Genomic DNA, 17,999 nt, shown 5'->3' on the forward strand with positions numbered 1-17,999 from the left:
ATTTGCCCAATTGATTTCCAAAAATATTTCTAAGAGCATTTTGGGTACTGTATACAAGAATGATACATACTATTAAATACCATAAATTGCACTTCTAGAAAGTTTTAGAAACTTTTAGAAATTAATCTCTAAACTTAGGTTTATTAGAATAAATCCAAACTCAACAACGTGAATGTAAAATATCCCCATTTTCAACTATCTATCTTGATGAGAAAGCATTGTGATATTGTGGGTTGGTTTACGCGTTTAAAATTTCCCCCCGGCCCCCCAATACCATTGGCAAAGTTTTGTTCTTCCAAAGGCTGCTTCCAGTGCATGGTTCTGATTCTCGCAGCATGAGGACGGCAGATGGGCCACGTCTCAGGTGAGTACAGTAACAGGAGCCACGCATCGGGGGCTGCTGTGAGGCTTATGCTGGAAGCTTGAATCCATCATTTGCTCCAAGTTATCTTCCTCGAAGAGAATTTATGTAAAGTGGGGGGGGGCGCTTGAGTACTTAGTCAAGTGTCAGCCACAAGAACCCCGTGGGATGGTCCAGAGGATGGACTTGGGGAACAAGTTTCTAAGGTATCTCTGCAACTACGAAGAACGCCTAAGCTGGTTAAAAAGATTATTTTGAATGATACAGTATTTTGTTTATCTCTGAAAGGGAAGACGTGTAACCAAGTGATCAGTTACCCTCACCAGTGATGAGTTAAACTCACGTCAAGTGCCTCTTTGATGTGATACCCTGAGGATGACACAGCATCACTTACCTTGGGATTCCTTCCCAAAACACATCACCCGAGGAAATAGCAGGTAAACCTGAATGAAGAGGTATTCTACAGAACTGGTCTGAATCGTTCAAGAATGTCAGTGTCATGAAAGACCACGACTGAGGAGCTGTTCCTAATTGAAGGAGACTAGTGAGGTTTGAGGACTAAACGTAATACCTGGTCCTGGATAGGATCCTGGATCGGGGAAAATGACAAAGGACATCGCTGGGTCAATTAATAAAATTTGCTTATAAGCTATAGATTAGGTAATATTGTCTCAGTGCTAAACTTCCTGAGTCTTATCATTGTACCATGGTTATGTGCGAGAACGTCCTTGTTCTTAGGCGATGCACCATGAATATTGAGGGGTAAAGCAAAACCACGTCTGCAACTTACCTTCAAATGGTTCAGTAAAAACCAATGTGTGTGTGTGTGTGTAGAAAGAACGCATTAGAACAAATAAAATGAACAACTGATGATTCTGAGTGAGGAGTGTATCAGTTCACTTAGTACTGTTCTTGTGCTCCTGTAAATTTGAAATCATTTCAAAATCTGCCTTTTAACAGATTTTTTTAATGCACAAAGACATCTCACTTGGATTTAGTGAATGATAGATAGTAGGAGGAATTGGGGACGGTTTAACCCATCATCTCTCTAATCCTACACAAAATTAGTTCAGGTGGAAAAATAACTAATCCAAGACTCCTTCACACACACTGCAATAAATCTCACGTCGACCCAGCTCAAAATTCAGACCACATAGGAATGTCAGCAGCTGAACGCTACCTTCTTTGATACAGAGCATCCCCGGGGCAGGACCTACCAAGGAGGACTTCCACGGCTCCTCGCAGAGTGCTTCAGATGGATATACAATTAACTGTCAAACAGACATCTCCTGATGAACAGATCTCTGGCGACAGAGGGTAAGCAATCTTCTAGGGCAGCGGCAAGATTCTCCAGCGGAGCAAGGAGCCTCTCTCCATGTAGGGAACAGGAGTCTCTGAGTGTTTTCCCTTTTCTATCATGGAAGCTTGTCGTCACACTCAGTATTGAAACGCTGGCTGACTACAGAGTGAATTCGCTGTGGTATCATGCAGAAGGACCTCAGGAAATAGTTGTTCACTTGAATACATGCTTACACACTCTTTACTTGATTCTCATGATAACTCTACAAAATATTCAGGACAGATACTAACATCCCCATTTTACTATTGAAAAAACCCACATCGGGAAATACGCAACTTGTTCAAGATTCCATAGATAGTAATGGGGAAAAAAACCTTGAATTTGAACTGGTATATTCTTACTCTGCTAGGCAGTCTATGGGGTGTGTTTTTTTTTTTTAAATAAATTTATTTATTTATTTATTTATATTTTTGGCTGCGTTGGGTCTTCATTGCTGCGCATGGGCTTTCTCTAGTTGCGGCGAGCAGAGGCTGCTCTTTGTTGCAGTGCGCGGGCTTCTCATTGCGGTGGCTTCTCTTTTTGCAGAACACGGGCTCTAGGTGCGCGGACCTCAGTAGTTGTGGCATGCGGGCTCAGTAGTTGTGGCACGTGGGCTCAGTAGTTGTGGCTCGCGGGCTCTAGAGCGCAGGCTCAGCAGTTGTGGCGCGCGGGCTTAGCTGCTCCGCGGCACGTGGGATCTTCCCGGACCAGGGAAGACCCTGCATTGGCAGGTGATTCTTAACCACTGCGCCACCAGGGAAGCCCAGTCTGTGGGGTTTTGAGAAGGGTTATAGATTTACCTGCATCTCACAGACTGAGAGTTTTCTCAGGTTTTGGAAACTGAGCAGATGGCTGTGCTCTCCAGGTTAAACCCTGTGATAAATAAGCGGTTCTAAGGACTGAGCCCCACACCTCCTGTTTTCTGTAGCTATAAAATGGGAATAATACCCACCCAGTCACCATGGGGACATCACTGTGGAAATCCAGTATGAACTACAAAACGTTCTGATAGGTTGAAAGGAGCTATAAAACTGATTATTCATAGCATTGCTATTAAATAGCATTCTCTAATTTACACTTTAAAACAGCTTGACTTTTTCTATAATGCTTCCGAAAAGCAAATGATTTGTACCTCCTGCTCTTTTGGTAGCTTTGGTAGCTTCGGTGGTCTGGAAACTCTTGGCAGGGCTGCCTTGGCTCTGCCGAAGGAGGGTGGCCCTTCTGGAGTTTCTTTGATCGGTGTCCTCATAATCACCCATATGCCAGGCAAGAAAACCACGACTGAAGCTGTCTTCTGCATCCATAATAGAAGGATTTGGTTGCCTGAAATAGGAACAAATTGGTTGGTTCTCAAATTGGAAAATTGTTAGAAATAAGGCCACCAGTTTTCAGATAGTTGAGATTTGTCTGCGTCTGTTGTGATTGTGATGATTTCTAGCCACGGAGCTTGGGAAAGCTAAGGCCCTGAGCCATCAGCCAGTGTCCTGAGAAGCTTCCAGACTCTGCCCCTCCACTTACCTGGACATCCAGCTGCTGGAGATGCAGGGAACTACCTGCCCAGGTGGACACTTATCCAGGAAGCTTGTTGATGACATCACCCTGGTACCACGACTGCTCCCGGCATCCTTCAGAGACTAGTAGGCAAGATGCTGGGAATTTGGGGGCAGGCTGAGGCCTTGAGTTCTCCTGCAGGACACACGCCTGTTGGGTTTGAGACTTCAGGGGATTCAGGGAAAAGCCAGCTTGGCGATGACAGACTCTGACTTTGGACAGTGTGTGGGAAGAAAGATCCAGGCTTCACTCTCTTTCCCCAGTAAAATCACAGTCTCCGTTCCAACACCCCTTAATTAGAATATTATCTGAGGACTGCTTCCCCATCGTAAAGGGCCAGGTCTGGGGAAAGGACAAGAAGGATCGTAGGATAAGGATTTGCCATCTCTTTTGGAAGGCTGTTGTCACCCAGGAGAGCTTGTGGGGCTTCTTACCTTCTTACTACCTTCATGTAAGAAGCAGACCTTCATTCTGTTGTATGGCCAAGCAATATTCCATTTTGTTTATCTGTTCACCAGTGGATGGATATTTGGGTTGTTTCCACCTTTTTTTCTACCTAGGACTAGAATTGTGGGGTTGTATGGTAATTCTATGCTTAGCCTTTTGAGAAACCACTAAACTGTTTTCCATAACGGCGTCACCATTTTACACTAACACCAGCAATGTATGAGGGTTCTGATTTCTCCACATCCTCATCAATACTTGTTATTGCCTGTCTTTTTTATTTTACCATCCAAGTGTGAAGTAGTATCTCATGTGGTTTTCATTTGCATTTCTCTAATAACTAATTATGTTAAACATCTTTTCATGGGTTTCTTGACCACTTGTACATCTTCTTTGGAAAGCTGTCTGTTCATATCTTTGCCCATATTTAATTGGGCGATTTGTCTTTTATTGTTAGAGTTGTTAGTGTTCTTTATGTATTCTGCAAACAAGTTCCTTATAAAATATATGATTTGAAAATATTTTCTCCCATTTAGTCAGCTGTCTCTTCACTTTCTTGATGGTATCCTTTGAAACATAAAAATGCTTTAATTTCAATTAAGTCTCATTTGTCTACTTTTTTCTTTTGACACTTGTTCTTTTGGTGTCATATCTAACAAACAATGGCCTATTCCAAAGTCATGAAGACTTACTCCTGTGTTTTCTTCTAAGAGTTTTATAGTTTTAGCTCTTACACTTAGGTCTATGACCATATTGAGTTAATTTTTATATATGGTGTGAAGAAGGGGTCCAGCTTCAATCTTTTGCATGTGGATATCCCAACACCAATTTTTGAAAAACCTATTTTTCCATATTGAATTGTCTTGGCACCCTTGTTAAAATCAGATTACCATAAATGTAAGGGTTTATTTCTGGACTTTCAGTTGATCTATATGTCTGTCTTTATACCTGTACCACACTGTCTTGATTACCCTAGCTTTGTAGTAAGTTTTGAAATTGAAAAGTGTGAGTCTTCCAACTTTATTCTTTTTCAAGATTGTTTTGGCTATTCTCAGTCCCTTGCATTTCCATATAGATTGTAGAATCAGCTTGACAATTGTACCAAGACAGCTGATATCTTGATAGGGAGAGATTGCATGAATCTGTAGATCTATTTAGAAGGTATTGCCATCTTAACAGTATTAAGTCTTCCAATCCATGAACACAGTGTCTCTCCATTTATTTGGGTCTTCTTTTCTTTCTTTCAATGATGTTTTGTAGTTTTCAGTTTGTAAGTCTTACACTTATTAAATTTATTCCTAAGTATTTTATTCTTTTTGATGCTATTATGAGTGCAATTGTTTCTTAATTTCAGATTATTCATTGCTAGTGTAGAGAAATACAATTGAGTTTTGTATATTTATCTTTTAACTTGCAGTTTTACTGAACTCACTTGTTAGTTCTAATAGATTTTATGTAGATTCCTTACAATTGTCCATATACAAGATCACGTCATCTACACAGTTTTACTTCTGCTTTTTTAATCTGGATGTCTTTTATTCCTTTTCCTTACCTGAGTGCCCTGGCTAGAATCTCTACTATAATGTTGAATAGACATAATGTGAGCAGATGTGTTTGTCTTCTTCCTCATCATGAAGCAAAAATTAACTAGTCTTTCACTATTAAAAACAGTGTTAGCTGTGGGGGTATTTTGTAGATGCCATTTATCCAGCTAAAACTATTTTCTTCTGTTCTTAATTTGTTGAGTGTTTTTATCATGAAATAGCATTGGATTTTTAGTCAAATGCCTTTTTGCATCTATTGAGATGATCATGTATTTTTTATCCTTCATTCTATAAATACAGTACATTACATTGATTGATTTTCATATGTTGAACCAACCTTGAATTCCTGAGATAAATTCCACTTAGTCATACTGTATAATCCTTTTTATTTGTTGCTGGATATAATTTGCTAGTATTTTGTTGAAGGTTTTTGCATCTGAATTCATAACAGATACTGGTCTGTAGTCTGGATCATTCATTTGCTAATCTCTACCTTTTGATTGGAGTGGCTAGTCCATTTACATTTAATGTAATTATTGATAAGATAGGATTTATATCTGTTATTCTGTTATTTGCTTTCTATATGTCTAATGGTTTTTTTGTTCCTGTTTCTCCATTACTGTCTTCTTTTGAGGTGAATAGATATTTTCTAGTATACTTTTTAAATTCCCTTGTTATGCCTTTTATTGTATGTTTCTGAGGGGTTTTTTAGTGGTTGGCATGGGGATTACAATTAATATCTTAATTTAAAATCATCTAATTTGGATTAATACCAACCTAATTTCAATCATATACAAGAACTTTGTTTCAATATAACTCCATTCTCTTCCTCCTTGTTTGTGTTCTTATTGTCATAAAAATTACATATTTCTAAATTATAAGCCCATCAGCACAGTTTTATAATTATATAATTTTATGCAGTTGTCTTTTAAGTCATATAGGAAAAAAGAGTTAAAAACCAAAATACATTAATGCTGACTTTTAAATTTACCTATGCAGTTACCTTTACCACTGGCTTGTTAATTATTTTGTGTATTTGAGTTACTGTTTATTGTCCTTTCGTTTCAACCTGAAGGACTCCCTTTAGCATTTAGTGTAGGGCAGGTCTGCTAGGGACAAAAAGAATCTCTCAGTTTTTATCTGTAATGTCTTAATTTCTCCTTCATTTTTGAAGGATAGTTTTGCTGGATATAGAATTTTTTGGCTAACTTGTTTTTCTTTCAGCACATTGAATATACCATTCCACTGCTTTCTGGCTTTCATTATTTCTTCTGAGAATTTAGCTGTTAATCTTGAAGATCCCTTGTATACAATGACTCATTTTTCTTCTGCTACTTTCAAGATTCTCTCTTTGTCTTTGCCATTTGACAGTTTGACTATGATGTATCTAAATGTGGGTCTCTGAGTTTATCTTACTTGGAGTTTGTTGAGCTTCTTGAATGTGTCAGTTATTGTTTTTCATCAAATTTGGGGTGCTTCTGGCCATTATCTCTTCAAATTTTCCTTCTGCCCCTTCCTCTCTTGCTCTTTTCCTTCTGGGATTCCTATTATGCTATGTTGGTACACAGTCTCAGAGCTCTGTTCCTTGTACTTTTTTTTTTTTTTTTTTTGTGGTGTGCGGGCCTCTCACTGTTGTGGCCTCCCCCATTGCGGAGCACAGGCTCCGGACGCGCAGGCCCAGCAGCAATGGCTCACGGGCCCAGCCACTCCACGGCATGTGGGATCTTTCCAGACCAGGGCTCGAACCCGCGTCCCCTGCATTGGCAGGCAGATTCTTAACCACTGTGCCACCAGGGAAGCCCTGTTAGAGCTTTTTGAAATCCTCTAGAGACATGTCATTTCCCAATTTTTTCCTTAAAGATTTTTGGTCAGCTTCTTGTTTGCCCCAACTTGTATTGCCCTCCTCCCCCCAGGCAACTGTGATATTAAATGATTATTGTTTTTGACAGGTGCTTGTGAGATAGAGATGTTCACACAGAGTCAGGTCAAATAATGACAAGCCCTGAGAATGGAGCTTTTCCAGGGATTTTCAAGACAGATTGAATAATGAAACAAACACAGAGATAATCTACTGAATAGGAGAAAATATCTGCACATGATATGACCAATAAGGGATTAATATGCATCATATATAAACAGCTCATACAACTCAACATCAAAAAACAAACAACCTGATTTAAAAATGGGCAGAATGGGCTTCCCTGGGGGCGCAGTGGTTGAGAGTCCGCCTGCCGATGCAGGGAAAACGGGTTCGTGCCCTGGTCCAGGAAGATCCCACATGCCGTGGAGCGGCTGGGCCTGTGAGCCGTGGCCGCTGAGCCTGCGCGTCCGGAGCCTGTGCTCCGCAACGGGAGAGGCCACAACAGTGAGACGCCCGCGTACCGCAAAAAAAAAAAAAAAAAAAAAAAAAGGCAGAAGACCTGAATAGACATTTTTCTAAAGAGGAAATGCAGATGGTCAAAAGGTATATGAAAAGATGTTCAACATCCCTAATCATCAGGGAAATGCCAATCAAAACCACAATGAAATATCACCTCACACCTATCAGAATAGCCATGATTAAAAAGAACATGGTAATAAAGATGTTAAAAAAAGAACACAAATAACAAATGTTGGCAAAGATGAGGAGCAAAGAGAACACTGGTACGCTGTTGGTGGGAATGTAAATTGGTGCAACCACTATGCAAAACAGTATGGACGTTCCTCAAAAAACTAAAAATAGAGCTACCATATGACTCAGCAATTCCACCCCTGGGCATATATCTGGAGAAAACTATGATTCAAAAAGATACATGCACCCCAATGTTCATAGCAGCATTGTTTACAATAGTCAAGGTATTGAAGCAACCTAAGTGTCCATTGATAGATGAATGGATTAAGATGTGGTTTATATATACAATGGAATATTACTCGGCCATGATACAAAATGAAATTTTGCCATTTGTGACAACATGGATGGACTTGGAGGGCATTATGCTCAGTGAAATAAGTCAGACAAAGACAAATACTATCTGATGTCACTTATATGTGGAATCTTAAAAAATACAAGAAATTAGTGAATATAACAAAAAAGGAGACTCACAGATATAGAGAACAAACTAGTGGTTACCAGTGGGGAGAAAAGGAAGAGGCAATACAGGGATCGGGGGGAGTGGGAGGTACAAACCATTAGGTATAAGGTGGGCTCAAGGGTGTACACACAACACGGAGAATATGGCCAATATTTTGTAATAACTGTAAATGGAAATTAACTTTTTAAATTGTGTAAAAAATTTTTAAATTAAATTTTAAAAAAATAAAGAGCTTGAGTTGGGATTTGAACACAGCCAGTTACACACACACAGACACAAAATCAAATATAACATTTCTCTGAGTAGGAAGCTTTTCAAGGCGCTTCAAACTCGTGTTTCCCCTTCAGTCACTGGTCGACTGCTAGTTTTCACAGCTACCGTGGTTGTGAGGCTATTGGTTTTTTCAAGGCTACCTTGAAACTGGAAAGAGAGGATGGGAATAGAGCAATTTTAATTTAAATTTAAAATGTCACAAAGATCGTGTTTCTTTCTAAGATTTAGCCATTTTTTCTTAAATACATGCTCCATGGATTATTGAAAGCCTTTGTTCATTCATTTCCAATGTTTTGAAATAGGTGATTTTGACAGTTTTTGCCACTGTTCTTATTTCTTTTATGGAGGAAATATATTTTTGGAGGTCCTTACTGCGCCATTCCTGAAGCGGTTTCCAAACTGAATTATTTTAAAATGAAACAAAGACTCACTATTTAAGGAACAATCGTCTGTGCCTTCTGTTTCCACCCCATTTGCCCCTGCTCCAAACGCTGCTCTTGGTGTTGCTGTTACTTCATCATGATGGTTCTGACCCCAGCTGACAGCAGCCTCCTTCCTGAGATCAAGTCACCTCTTCTCAGACTTTCTAGTAAAACTTCCAAAAGCATTCGTGATTGTGGACACTGTCCTCCTCCTGGCTTTCTACTGGGCTTTCAAAGCTCTTTTCTTGATGTCTCTCCTCTTACTTCTCATATTACTTCATCTACTTTTCTTCTGGAATAATCTTTTATTCTTTTGCCTCCTTTATCACCGGTATTCCCTAGGATTCCATCCTTGAGTCTCATCTCCCAATATACAACCACCCATCTCCACATCGGGAAACAGCCTTTATATCTGATGATCCAACCAACATCAATATACTTAGGGGTAAATTTTTTACTTTCAGCTCTAAAAATCTAAGTACAAATTCCCAGCTTCTCACTGAACATAGTACCAGGAATCTCATTCCTAATAATGATAACTGTTTCTAGCATTCATTGAGATACAGGAGGTTCCAGACACTATGCTAGTTGCTTGGTATGTATTACCTCTCTCTAATCTTTATTATAGTCCAACGTGACAGATGTCATTTCCTGCTTTTTACCTCTGAAGTTAGACTAAGTAATTTATCCAAGATCAAACAGTTAAAAAGCAGTAGATCTGGGATTTGCACTCAGAGTTGTCTGATTCTAAACATACATGATTACCTCATCTGTAAAATAGGCATCATATTATAATGCCTACTCTTTATAAGGACTAAATGAGTCAATACCTAGAAAGCACTTAGTATCTGGCCCATAGTAAAAATTCAATACAATGTTGGCCATGTGTATTTTTATTATAGGATGCTGCCTCTCAACTCATCTTCCCATCTCCCTGTTTTCTCTCTTCCCCCAAATAGACCCTGTTCTTCCTGCGTTCCTTTTTTCGTTCAGTGCCAGAACCGTCTCCCCAGCCACCCCGGCAGAGGCACATCAGAACTGCCTTAGACTTTCACATCTCCTCCATCCGCCCACATTTTGTTGGTTGCCAAGCCTCGTGGAACCTTTCTCTAAACTACCTCACCATCCCCGTCTCCCACCCGGGCTCCCATCGGTGTGATTATTCCAATTTGACTTAACTTGCCTTTCTTCTTCGGGCTCTCCTTTCTCTGCTCTGCCCGCTCAGCGAACAGTTTTCAACAGCTATTACGTGCCATGTATTTTTTCTATCACAGAGGTTTAATTATATCGCTTCCTTACTTAAAAATTTAAAACAACGCTTCGTCGCCTACAGAACTCAGCACAAAACCTTCATCGGGAATTCTAAACACTGCACCATCCGGCCCCCGGGCTGCACCCCAGTCTCACCTCGTGTCACACCCCAAACCAGCCACGTGACGGTCTGCACACCAGAAAGGCTCACTCCTCCGAGCCTTCTTTTTTTTTTTATGGTATGATTGCTTTTATATAAAGAATAAAAGATTCATACATATAATAGGTTGGTATACTCATAGTTTTTCACAAGTAGGATACATACAAAACTTAAAGGAAAGAAATTGACGGGGGTGGGGTGAAGAGAGATTCAGCTGTTCATTTTACTCCTTTGTGTATTGCCTGAATTTTCCTACCAAATACATCTATTAGTTCCATTTATATTTTTTTAACATCTTTATTGGAGTATAACTGCTTTACAATGGTGTGTTAGTTTCTGCTGTATAACAAAGTGAATCAGCTATATGTATACATACATCCCCATATCCCCTCCCTTTTGTTTCTCCCTCCCACCCTCCCTATCCCACCCCTCTAGGTGGTCACAAAGCACCGAGCTGATCTCCCTGTGCTATGCAGCTACTTCCCACTAGCTCTCTATTTTACATTTGGTAGTGTGTATATGTCCATGCCACTCTCTCACTTCGTCCCAGCTTACCCTTCCCCCTCCCCGTGTCCTCAAGTCCATTCTCTATGTCTGCGTCTCTATTCCTGTCCTGCCCCTACGTTCTTCAGAACCTTTTTTTTTTTTATTCCATATATATGTGTTAGCATACAGTATTTGTTTTTCTCCTTCTGACTTACTTCACTAGGTATGACAGACTCTTCCTATGGAAGGGATTGCTTCCCTGGTTCCACCTCCAGGCTCACCTTTTGATTTCCCACCCAGCCTTAAAAATGCAGCTCAAGCTACCCCTCCTACAGAACATTCCTGATTGGCTATCTGACCTTCAACACCGTTCACACATTGTTCACTCCTACTTTACTTGGCGTCTTCCTGAAAGGGAAGGAACCCTGTCGTGTTTTGGGTCTTCAGTGTCTAGCAGAGGTCCTGACATAGAACACGTTTCCAGTCGAGTTTGCTTGCTTCTCTCAAGATACCCAAAGATGGTCTGTTGTTACCTCAAGACAGAGAACCTGTGACTGCATGGGATGGAGGGTTTGCAGAGAGGTGGGATTGAGTTCAAGTTCACACTCTCTTTTGCTAGTTGAATTTTTTTAACTGTGAGCATGTAAATTTTTTTTATAATAAAAGAGGTCTAAATGTTCCTTAAAAACTGTTGGTTGTTTGGAAAATGATCAAAATTTTCCTAGCAGGCTGGACAACACAGAAATAGGGTCAGAAGATAAAACAGACTCCAGCACCGAGTTAGGAAATGACTGGCTGGGACTTGCTTATATAACTGTCTAAAACCGATGGGACAAACTGAACTTTGATGTTGACACTTGTGCCAGAAAACATACTCTGGGTGGCTGAAGAGCAGCCCTTCGAGGGCAGTGCTTTGCTTGGTCTTCTGGGTTCCCGCCTTTTTGTGTGAGCTGGGCCCGCAGGAGACTCCAGGGCAGCCACCTGGATTCATGACCCAACCATTCAATGAACTCTCAGTCTGTTGGCAAAATAACCAGCTTGAATTCATATGTTTACTTAAATTGATCAGAGCAGCTGATTCTTCTGAAGATTGACCTCCCGACAACAGTCTTGTCCAGGAGCAAAGCTTTTTCTACTGTTTGGACATCTAGGTTCCCTCTGGTTGAGTGAAAATTGTTCTAATAAGTGGTAAAATTACTGTCTTTTGGATTCCAAAGTTAAGGAAACAAATCTCTAACTGTTTAAGCCCCAGTGAGTCAGTCTGGTTGCCTTATACGTACCTGGAGACAGTTATTCACTAGAGTTTCAGTAGAGAAAGATGTGGAAACTTCCCTGCTGGGCTCATCATTTTCCTTGCAGCACCGTAAAGTGATGTAACCCTGTGCATCTCTAGCCTGTGAAGAGGCCTGGGGCTGTAGCTGTAGAGCGACTTAAAAGCACCACTACTTATTTTCCCAGCAAGCTAGTTCCCCTAAATGTTTGCTTTCTTGCAGGGTCATTGACTTCTGCTCTTTCCATTTCCGGAAGTACTCAAAAGCCATTGAAGGCACAATGGACACTTTTGAGAAACACATTCCGAAACCATTTGGCAGGATCCTTGCTTTCTCAGAGAACAGGCATTCTATAGAACATTTGTAGGAAAATAAGACCCCAGTTTTTTAAAGATCTCTGCATTTACGGTATAGTCCACACCTAAAGTCAGAATCTGCCAAGGATACAATTAGGGCTTTCATGATGTTTAAAATTGTGTTTTTCTCTTCTGAACTGGCCTTCTGCATTGATGGAGTGGGTGTTACTGCTGACACTGGCAGCCACATATGTCCAATGATTTCAGAGACAGACAACAACCAGAGCCCAGGGTTCCTCCTGAGCACACAGTCGGGAGAGGTCATATAAAGCATCATCCCCTGAGCCTTCTCAAGAGAACTTATCTTGGAGGGGTGGTGCCACAGAGGCGGACCTGGGGAGATTGGGGCGGCTGCAGGTCGGTGTTAGCTGTGTCATCATTCAGTTAAGTCAGACCTCATTTCTTACCCATTGACCTTCCTTCTCTCCCTGCCCTAGAGAATCACATGTGATGCCCTAGAGAATCATACGTGAGGACGTTGCATCTTGCTTTCAAAAGACACCATCTTAATCCTAGGGTAACACTTACTTGATCCTGAATCAGCAGCTGTCATGGAGATGATTAAAAAGCATGAAATTATCTTGATGTTTCATGTTTGGACAAAGTGAGTGCATGACTATATTTAGCAATTTTTCAAATATAAGTTTTAATGCAACTGGAATTTATCCTAGGTTGTTTGTTGCCCAGGAGATTCTTGTTGAGTGGAAAGAGAAAGAGACTTATTTAAAAAGCTAGTTCTTAGTAATTCATACCCAAAGCTGCTTATAAAGACTTGTCTACGAGATGCTGACCTTCCTTCTTTAATGTGCAGTCTTCAAGATGCTGGGAAAATAAAGGTTCTACCTCTGAGTGATAACCAGTTTACAATAAAGGTCCAAGATTAAATGTAATTGAGTGATTAGGACAATGTGTGGTGATGTACAGCCTCAAAGATGCAGAAGCCGCCTGCATGATTGGTCAAGTCTTCAGACAACAAGAGTCTGAACCCGAGTTTTTTGAACAGAGATTAGTATGTGTTCATCAGTGTCCCAGCTCCCTGGAGACCACGCAGAAAGCTAACAGTCTATGTAAGATAGACACATGGCATTGGGACCAAAACATCAGTGCATGAATACACAATTGCTTATTTACCTCTGTACCTGTCAACAGCTACTAAGAAGTTATTTGATTGCAATAAACTTCCAGCATTAATCATTCATGATGAAATGCAGAAGAACATTTTTATGCCTGTTTGAATCTTTCACTCTTGTTTAGTAGTTCTCTCCTTACCCACATAACAAAAATGCCTACGATCAGTTTTACATCACTAACAATTTGAAAACAAACTTATTAAATGGGTCTGCATATCTACAGGCACAAACTATTTTGCAAAGTAATAGAATTATTTATATTTATAAACAAAACTATGTGATTCACATTAGCATGAAACATACCACCTCAAGGATGAAAATGAAATTGCTTCCCAAAGAAATGTTGGGGAAAACACAAGAGATGCATCCCCAAATTGCCAGTGTAACTATTTCAGACAGAAGAACATTGCTTGAATGCTATTTTTAAAAGACGGAAAGAGATAACTAAATGTAAGAATACTTATTTTTCCTTTAAGTAGAAAAAAACCCACTCTCTTGGGCTCTCTTCTAGAAGGAGAGCATCTAAGGCTTGTGCAGTTTTGTAAAACTACACACACCATATGCTTCAGACCTCGAGTTGTGATTATTTTGATTTGATTTATTGCTTTTACTCCATAGGAAACACAACCACTTTATTTGAAAGACTTGTTAAATATTCTACCACTCGGCTGGAGTAAAGAATTTACTGGCACGAGAGAGGCCTTGCATGACCCTCAGTGGACAAACACTTCTTCACTGCTTTGCCAGATTGTCTTCTCCGAGCTCCAGGATGTGGAGCTCACGGCTGGTTGCCCTTATGGATGCCAGCTGGGCTTCCAGGCACCCGGGTCATGCCATCGAAATCAAAGATGTTGTCTCCCTGTGCCTAATAACACACTCCACAAGGTTCTTGTTGCCAAGAGTTGGTCCACAACGTGGACATACACAGAGGAGTTTACTGATTTTCGTTCAGTATGTTAAATGATTTATATGAAGTGACTTATCACTTGTGCTCACTTAGAGGCAGCTGTCCAAAAGCTTTCAGCAATGCAACGTGTTAGACTGTCTGGGGTCACCTGTGAGGAATGTTGAATGGAATTCCTGATGTTGCTGGAGATATGGGCGATTTTTTGTAGGACATCCAGGAAGTCCTGCCAGTTTCAGCAACACGGGGCATCTCTCCATGCTGGTGCTTCCTGGGTGACACCTGCTTGTTTTGCATCCAGATCAGAAGACCGCAAGAGGAAGAAAGGGCAGCAACATGTATTTCAGCTGTGTGGCAGCAATCCTGGGGAAGGCTGGTAGGGAGAATGTAACAGTATTGACTCAGTTTAGTTTTGGACATGCTTATCACCAGATGGTGAAGCCTGACCTTCATTAACTAAGAATAAAGTTGATACAATTTCTTCTTAGTTCCTTTGGAATCTAAGGATATAGAAAATTAGACAAAATGGTTCAAAGAGCCTCAAGGACCCATCACCATCTTCAAACGCTATCAATCTGTAGTCAGTCTTATTGAATCTCTATCTTACTTACCAATCCTCCCTCTGCCAAGACGTCAGCTCTCAAAGATGTAAAAACTCTTTTTGCTAACATCATCACAATGCCATTATTTCTCCTAAAATTTTAATACTTTCACCAAATATTGAATATTCAAGATTCTAGCTAGCTCATCAATGTTATGACTTTTTTATCAGCCTGTTTGTTAGAAACAGAATCCATGTAAGCTTCACACCTGTAATTGCTTAAGGCTTTCAAGTTTCCTTTAATTCATAGGTTCTCTTCATCTCTATTCTCCTCTACCCCCCTCCCCTCCTCCCCTTCCTCCTTATCCTTCTCGCTATTTGTTGAAGCCACACAATTTCTATAAAAATGTTGTTTCCATTTGTCCTATGAAATTTCCCACATCTGACATCTCCAAGTCGTCATTTAACATTTTCTGCCGTCATCTTATTTCCTATACAGTGTTGGTTGGATTTAGAGGCTTGATCTAAGTCAGGCTGGGTTTTGGGGACAAGAGCACTGAGTTAGTTTGCTAGGGTTGCCATCACACAGTGTTGCAGACAGGCGGCTGAAGAGCAGAAATGTACCGCCCACCATTACAGAGGCTGGAAGTCTAAGATCTAGGGGTCAGCAGGGCTGGTTTCTCCTGAGGCCTCTCTCCTTAGTGTGTAGACGGCCGTCTTCTCCCTGTGTCTTCATGTGGTCTTTTCTGTGTGTGTGTCTGTGTTCAAACTTCCTCCTCTTATAAAGACACCAGTCAGATTGGATTAGGGCCAACCTAATGACCTCATTTTAATTTAATCACCTATTTGAAGACACTTTCTCCAAAGGCAGTCACATTCTGAGGTACTGGGGGGTTAGGACTTCAACACAGGAATTTCAGGAGTGAACAAGTCAGTCCATGATAACTTTCCAGGTAGTTGTGTGCCCTTCCATCAAGATGTATACGATATCGGATCATTTGTCTTTTTGTGGGTTTGGCAGCCGCTCATGATCAATGTCTAGATTCATTCGAGTTTGCAATGTGGTGATATCCTAATTCTGTTGTTACTTCTTTATGTATTAGCTAGATTCCTTTTTTTTTCTTTTTTTTAAGTTGATTAATCTTCTCTTTGGTTTGCAGTGATACAGTTTGTATTAGAAAGGCGGAATTAATATTTGATTCTTTTCGTTTATTTACTCACTTTCAAAATAATAGGTTGATTCATTGGAATCCTCCAATGTGATCAGTTTGTTGAAGCTTTTTAACCGACACTGTGAACTCATGGATGTTCACGTCTGTGTATATGAAGGTGTGATTTATATTAATCCACTGCAGTTATTACCTTTCCCTCAAGTTGTCCTATATTGGGCCAGTGGGAGTCTCTGCAAGCTTGGCTTCCAAGTCCCTCAGACAGGACTGCAGTAGTCTTGGAGAGCTTCCTTTTCTGGTATGGCATGATGTGCCAGGCTCATGTTTTCCATTTCCTCTCCAGATCCAAGAAGCTCCAGTTCCTTTTAATGGAAAAGGTGTTTGAAGAGCAGAATATGAGCACTAGGGGAGCTCACAGCTACCGAGTTGATTTCTACATCTAGGCCTTTATTTATTTTTAAATTTTATTTATTTATTTTTGGCTGCGTTGCATTTTCGTTGCTGCACGTGGGCTTTCTCTAGTTGCAGCAAGCGGGGGCTACTCTTCCTTGCAGTGCACAGGCTTCTCATTGCGGTGGCTTCTCGTTGCAGAGCACGGGCTCTAGGTGCGTGGGCTTCAGTAGTTGTGGCATGTGGGCTCAGTAGTTGTGGCGCACGGGCTTAGTTGCTCCTCGGCATGTGGGATCTTCCGGACCAGGGCTCAAACCCGTGTCCCCTGCACTGGCAGGCAGATTCTTAACCACTGCGCCATCAGGGAAGTCCTACATCTAGGCCTTTATGGTGAGTAGAACTATGAACCAGATGTATGTAAACACCCATCATCATACATATATGTACATATATAATTCCAATCAAATTCAGGGTTTGCTTTATCTTACCATCTGTCTTTCCTCTTTCCCACTCCAAGAATCCTGGTCTTAACCACAGCAGGAATGATTAAATAAGAACCCCACATTGCTGCCCATTTGCTTTCACACACGACACACACACAACAAAGTCAGACTCACACAGCTAACACGCCCACCAAGCTTTTTGCAGCTCTTTTTGTCCTTAGATTTGTACTCACATTACTGTGCTTTAAAATCCCTGGGAATGTTTCCTCTCTGTGGGTGAAACCATCAACTGGGTACATATTTAGGGGTTTTTTTCATTTTATATTTAAATAAATTTATTTTATAAATAAGAACTAAGATATAAGGTACATGTCTTATATGTCTTATGTAAGGTAAGACACACACATGGTTTCAAAGCCAAACCAAGTGTGGCGCCAGCAGTGCTTTCCTGTTTTTCTCGTCGCCCTATGTGTCTAAGCCAGAGAAAGGGTTGGGTTTGTGTGGTGGCGGATTTGGAGGAGGAGGTGATGCATGAATCGTGTCTTACTGAACAGCTGCAAAGAGTGACTGCGATTCTGGGAGAATCTGTCTCGAAGGCCTTAGGGAAGAAAACATTTGTTCTGCCACCCACCATGTAATTCTTCTTTGAATTTTAATGAGTTAGCCTTTAGGCTGCTAGACAGAAAACAGCCGCTGTGTTCTGTTTAAACTCTGTCATCTTTCTACTTTGCTGTAGAGGCTAGAAATGAGAACTTTTTGTCAAATATATGGTTATGTGCTCCAAAGTAGTTCGTCTGGATCTGTGAAGTTCCATCTCGTGATAACATCTTGGAACCTAAATATAGCAGTATTATCTAAAATAGATAAGTAACAAGGATGTATTGTACAGCACA

At 40.7% G+C, this 17,999-nt stretch overlaps 2 protein-coding genes across 8 annotated transcripts in view; one reads left to right on the plus strand and one right to left on the minus strand.

Annotated features, from left to right (window-relative positions):
• The window catches only part of FNIP2 (folliculin interacting protein 2), a 218,059-nt gene that overhangs the window by 127,128 nt on the left and 72,932 nt on the right, over positions 1-17,999 (plus strand). The gene's annotated exons all lie outside the window — the stretch shown is intronic.
• Positions 1-17,999, minus strand: part of SPMIP2 (sperm microtubule inner protein 2) — a 103,702-nt gene that overhangs the window by 11,256 nt on the left and 74,447 nt on the right. The window contains 2 exon segments of the mRNA XM_059066828.2: positions 2,833-2,895; positions 2,897-3,023. Coding sequence (XP_058922811.1) covers positions 2,833-2,895; positions 2,897-3,023 — 190 coding nt within the window.

The sequence above is a fragment of the Kogia breviceps genome, chromosome 6 (genome assembly GCF_026419965.1).
Source record: "Kogia breviceps isolate mKogBre1 chromosome 6, mKogBre1 haplotype 1, whole genome shotgun sequence".
Taxonomy (NCBI): domain Eukaryota; kingdom Metazoa; phylum Chordata; class Mammalia; order Artiodactyla; family Physeteridae; genus Kogia; species Kogia breviceps.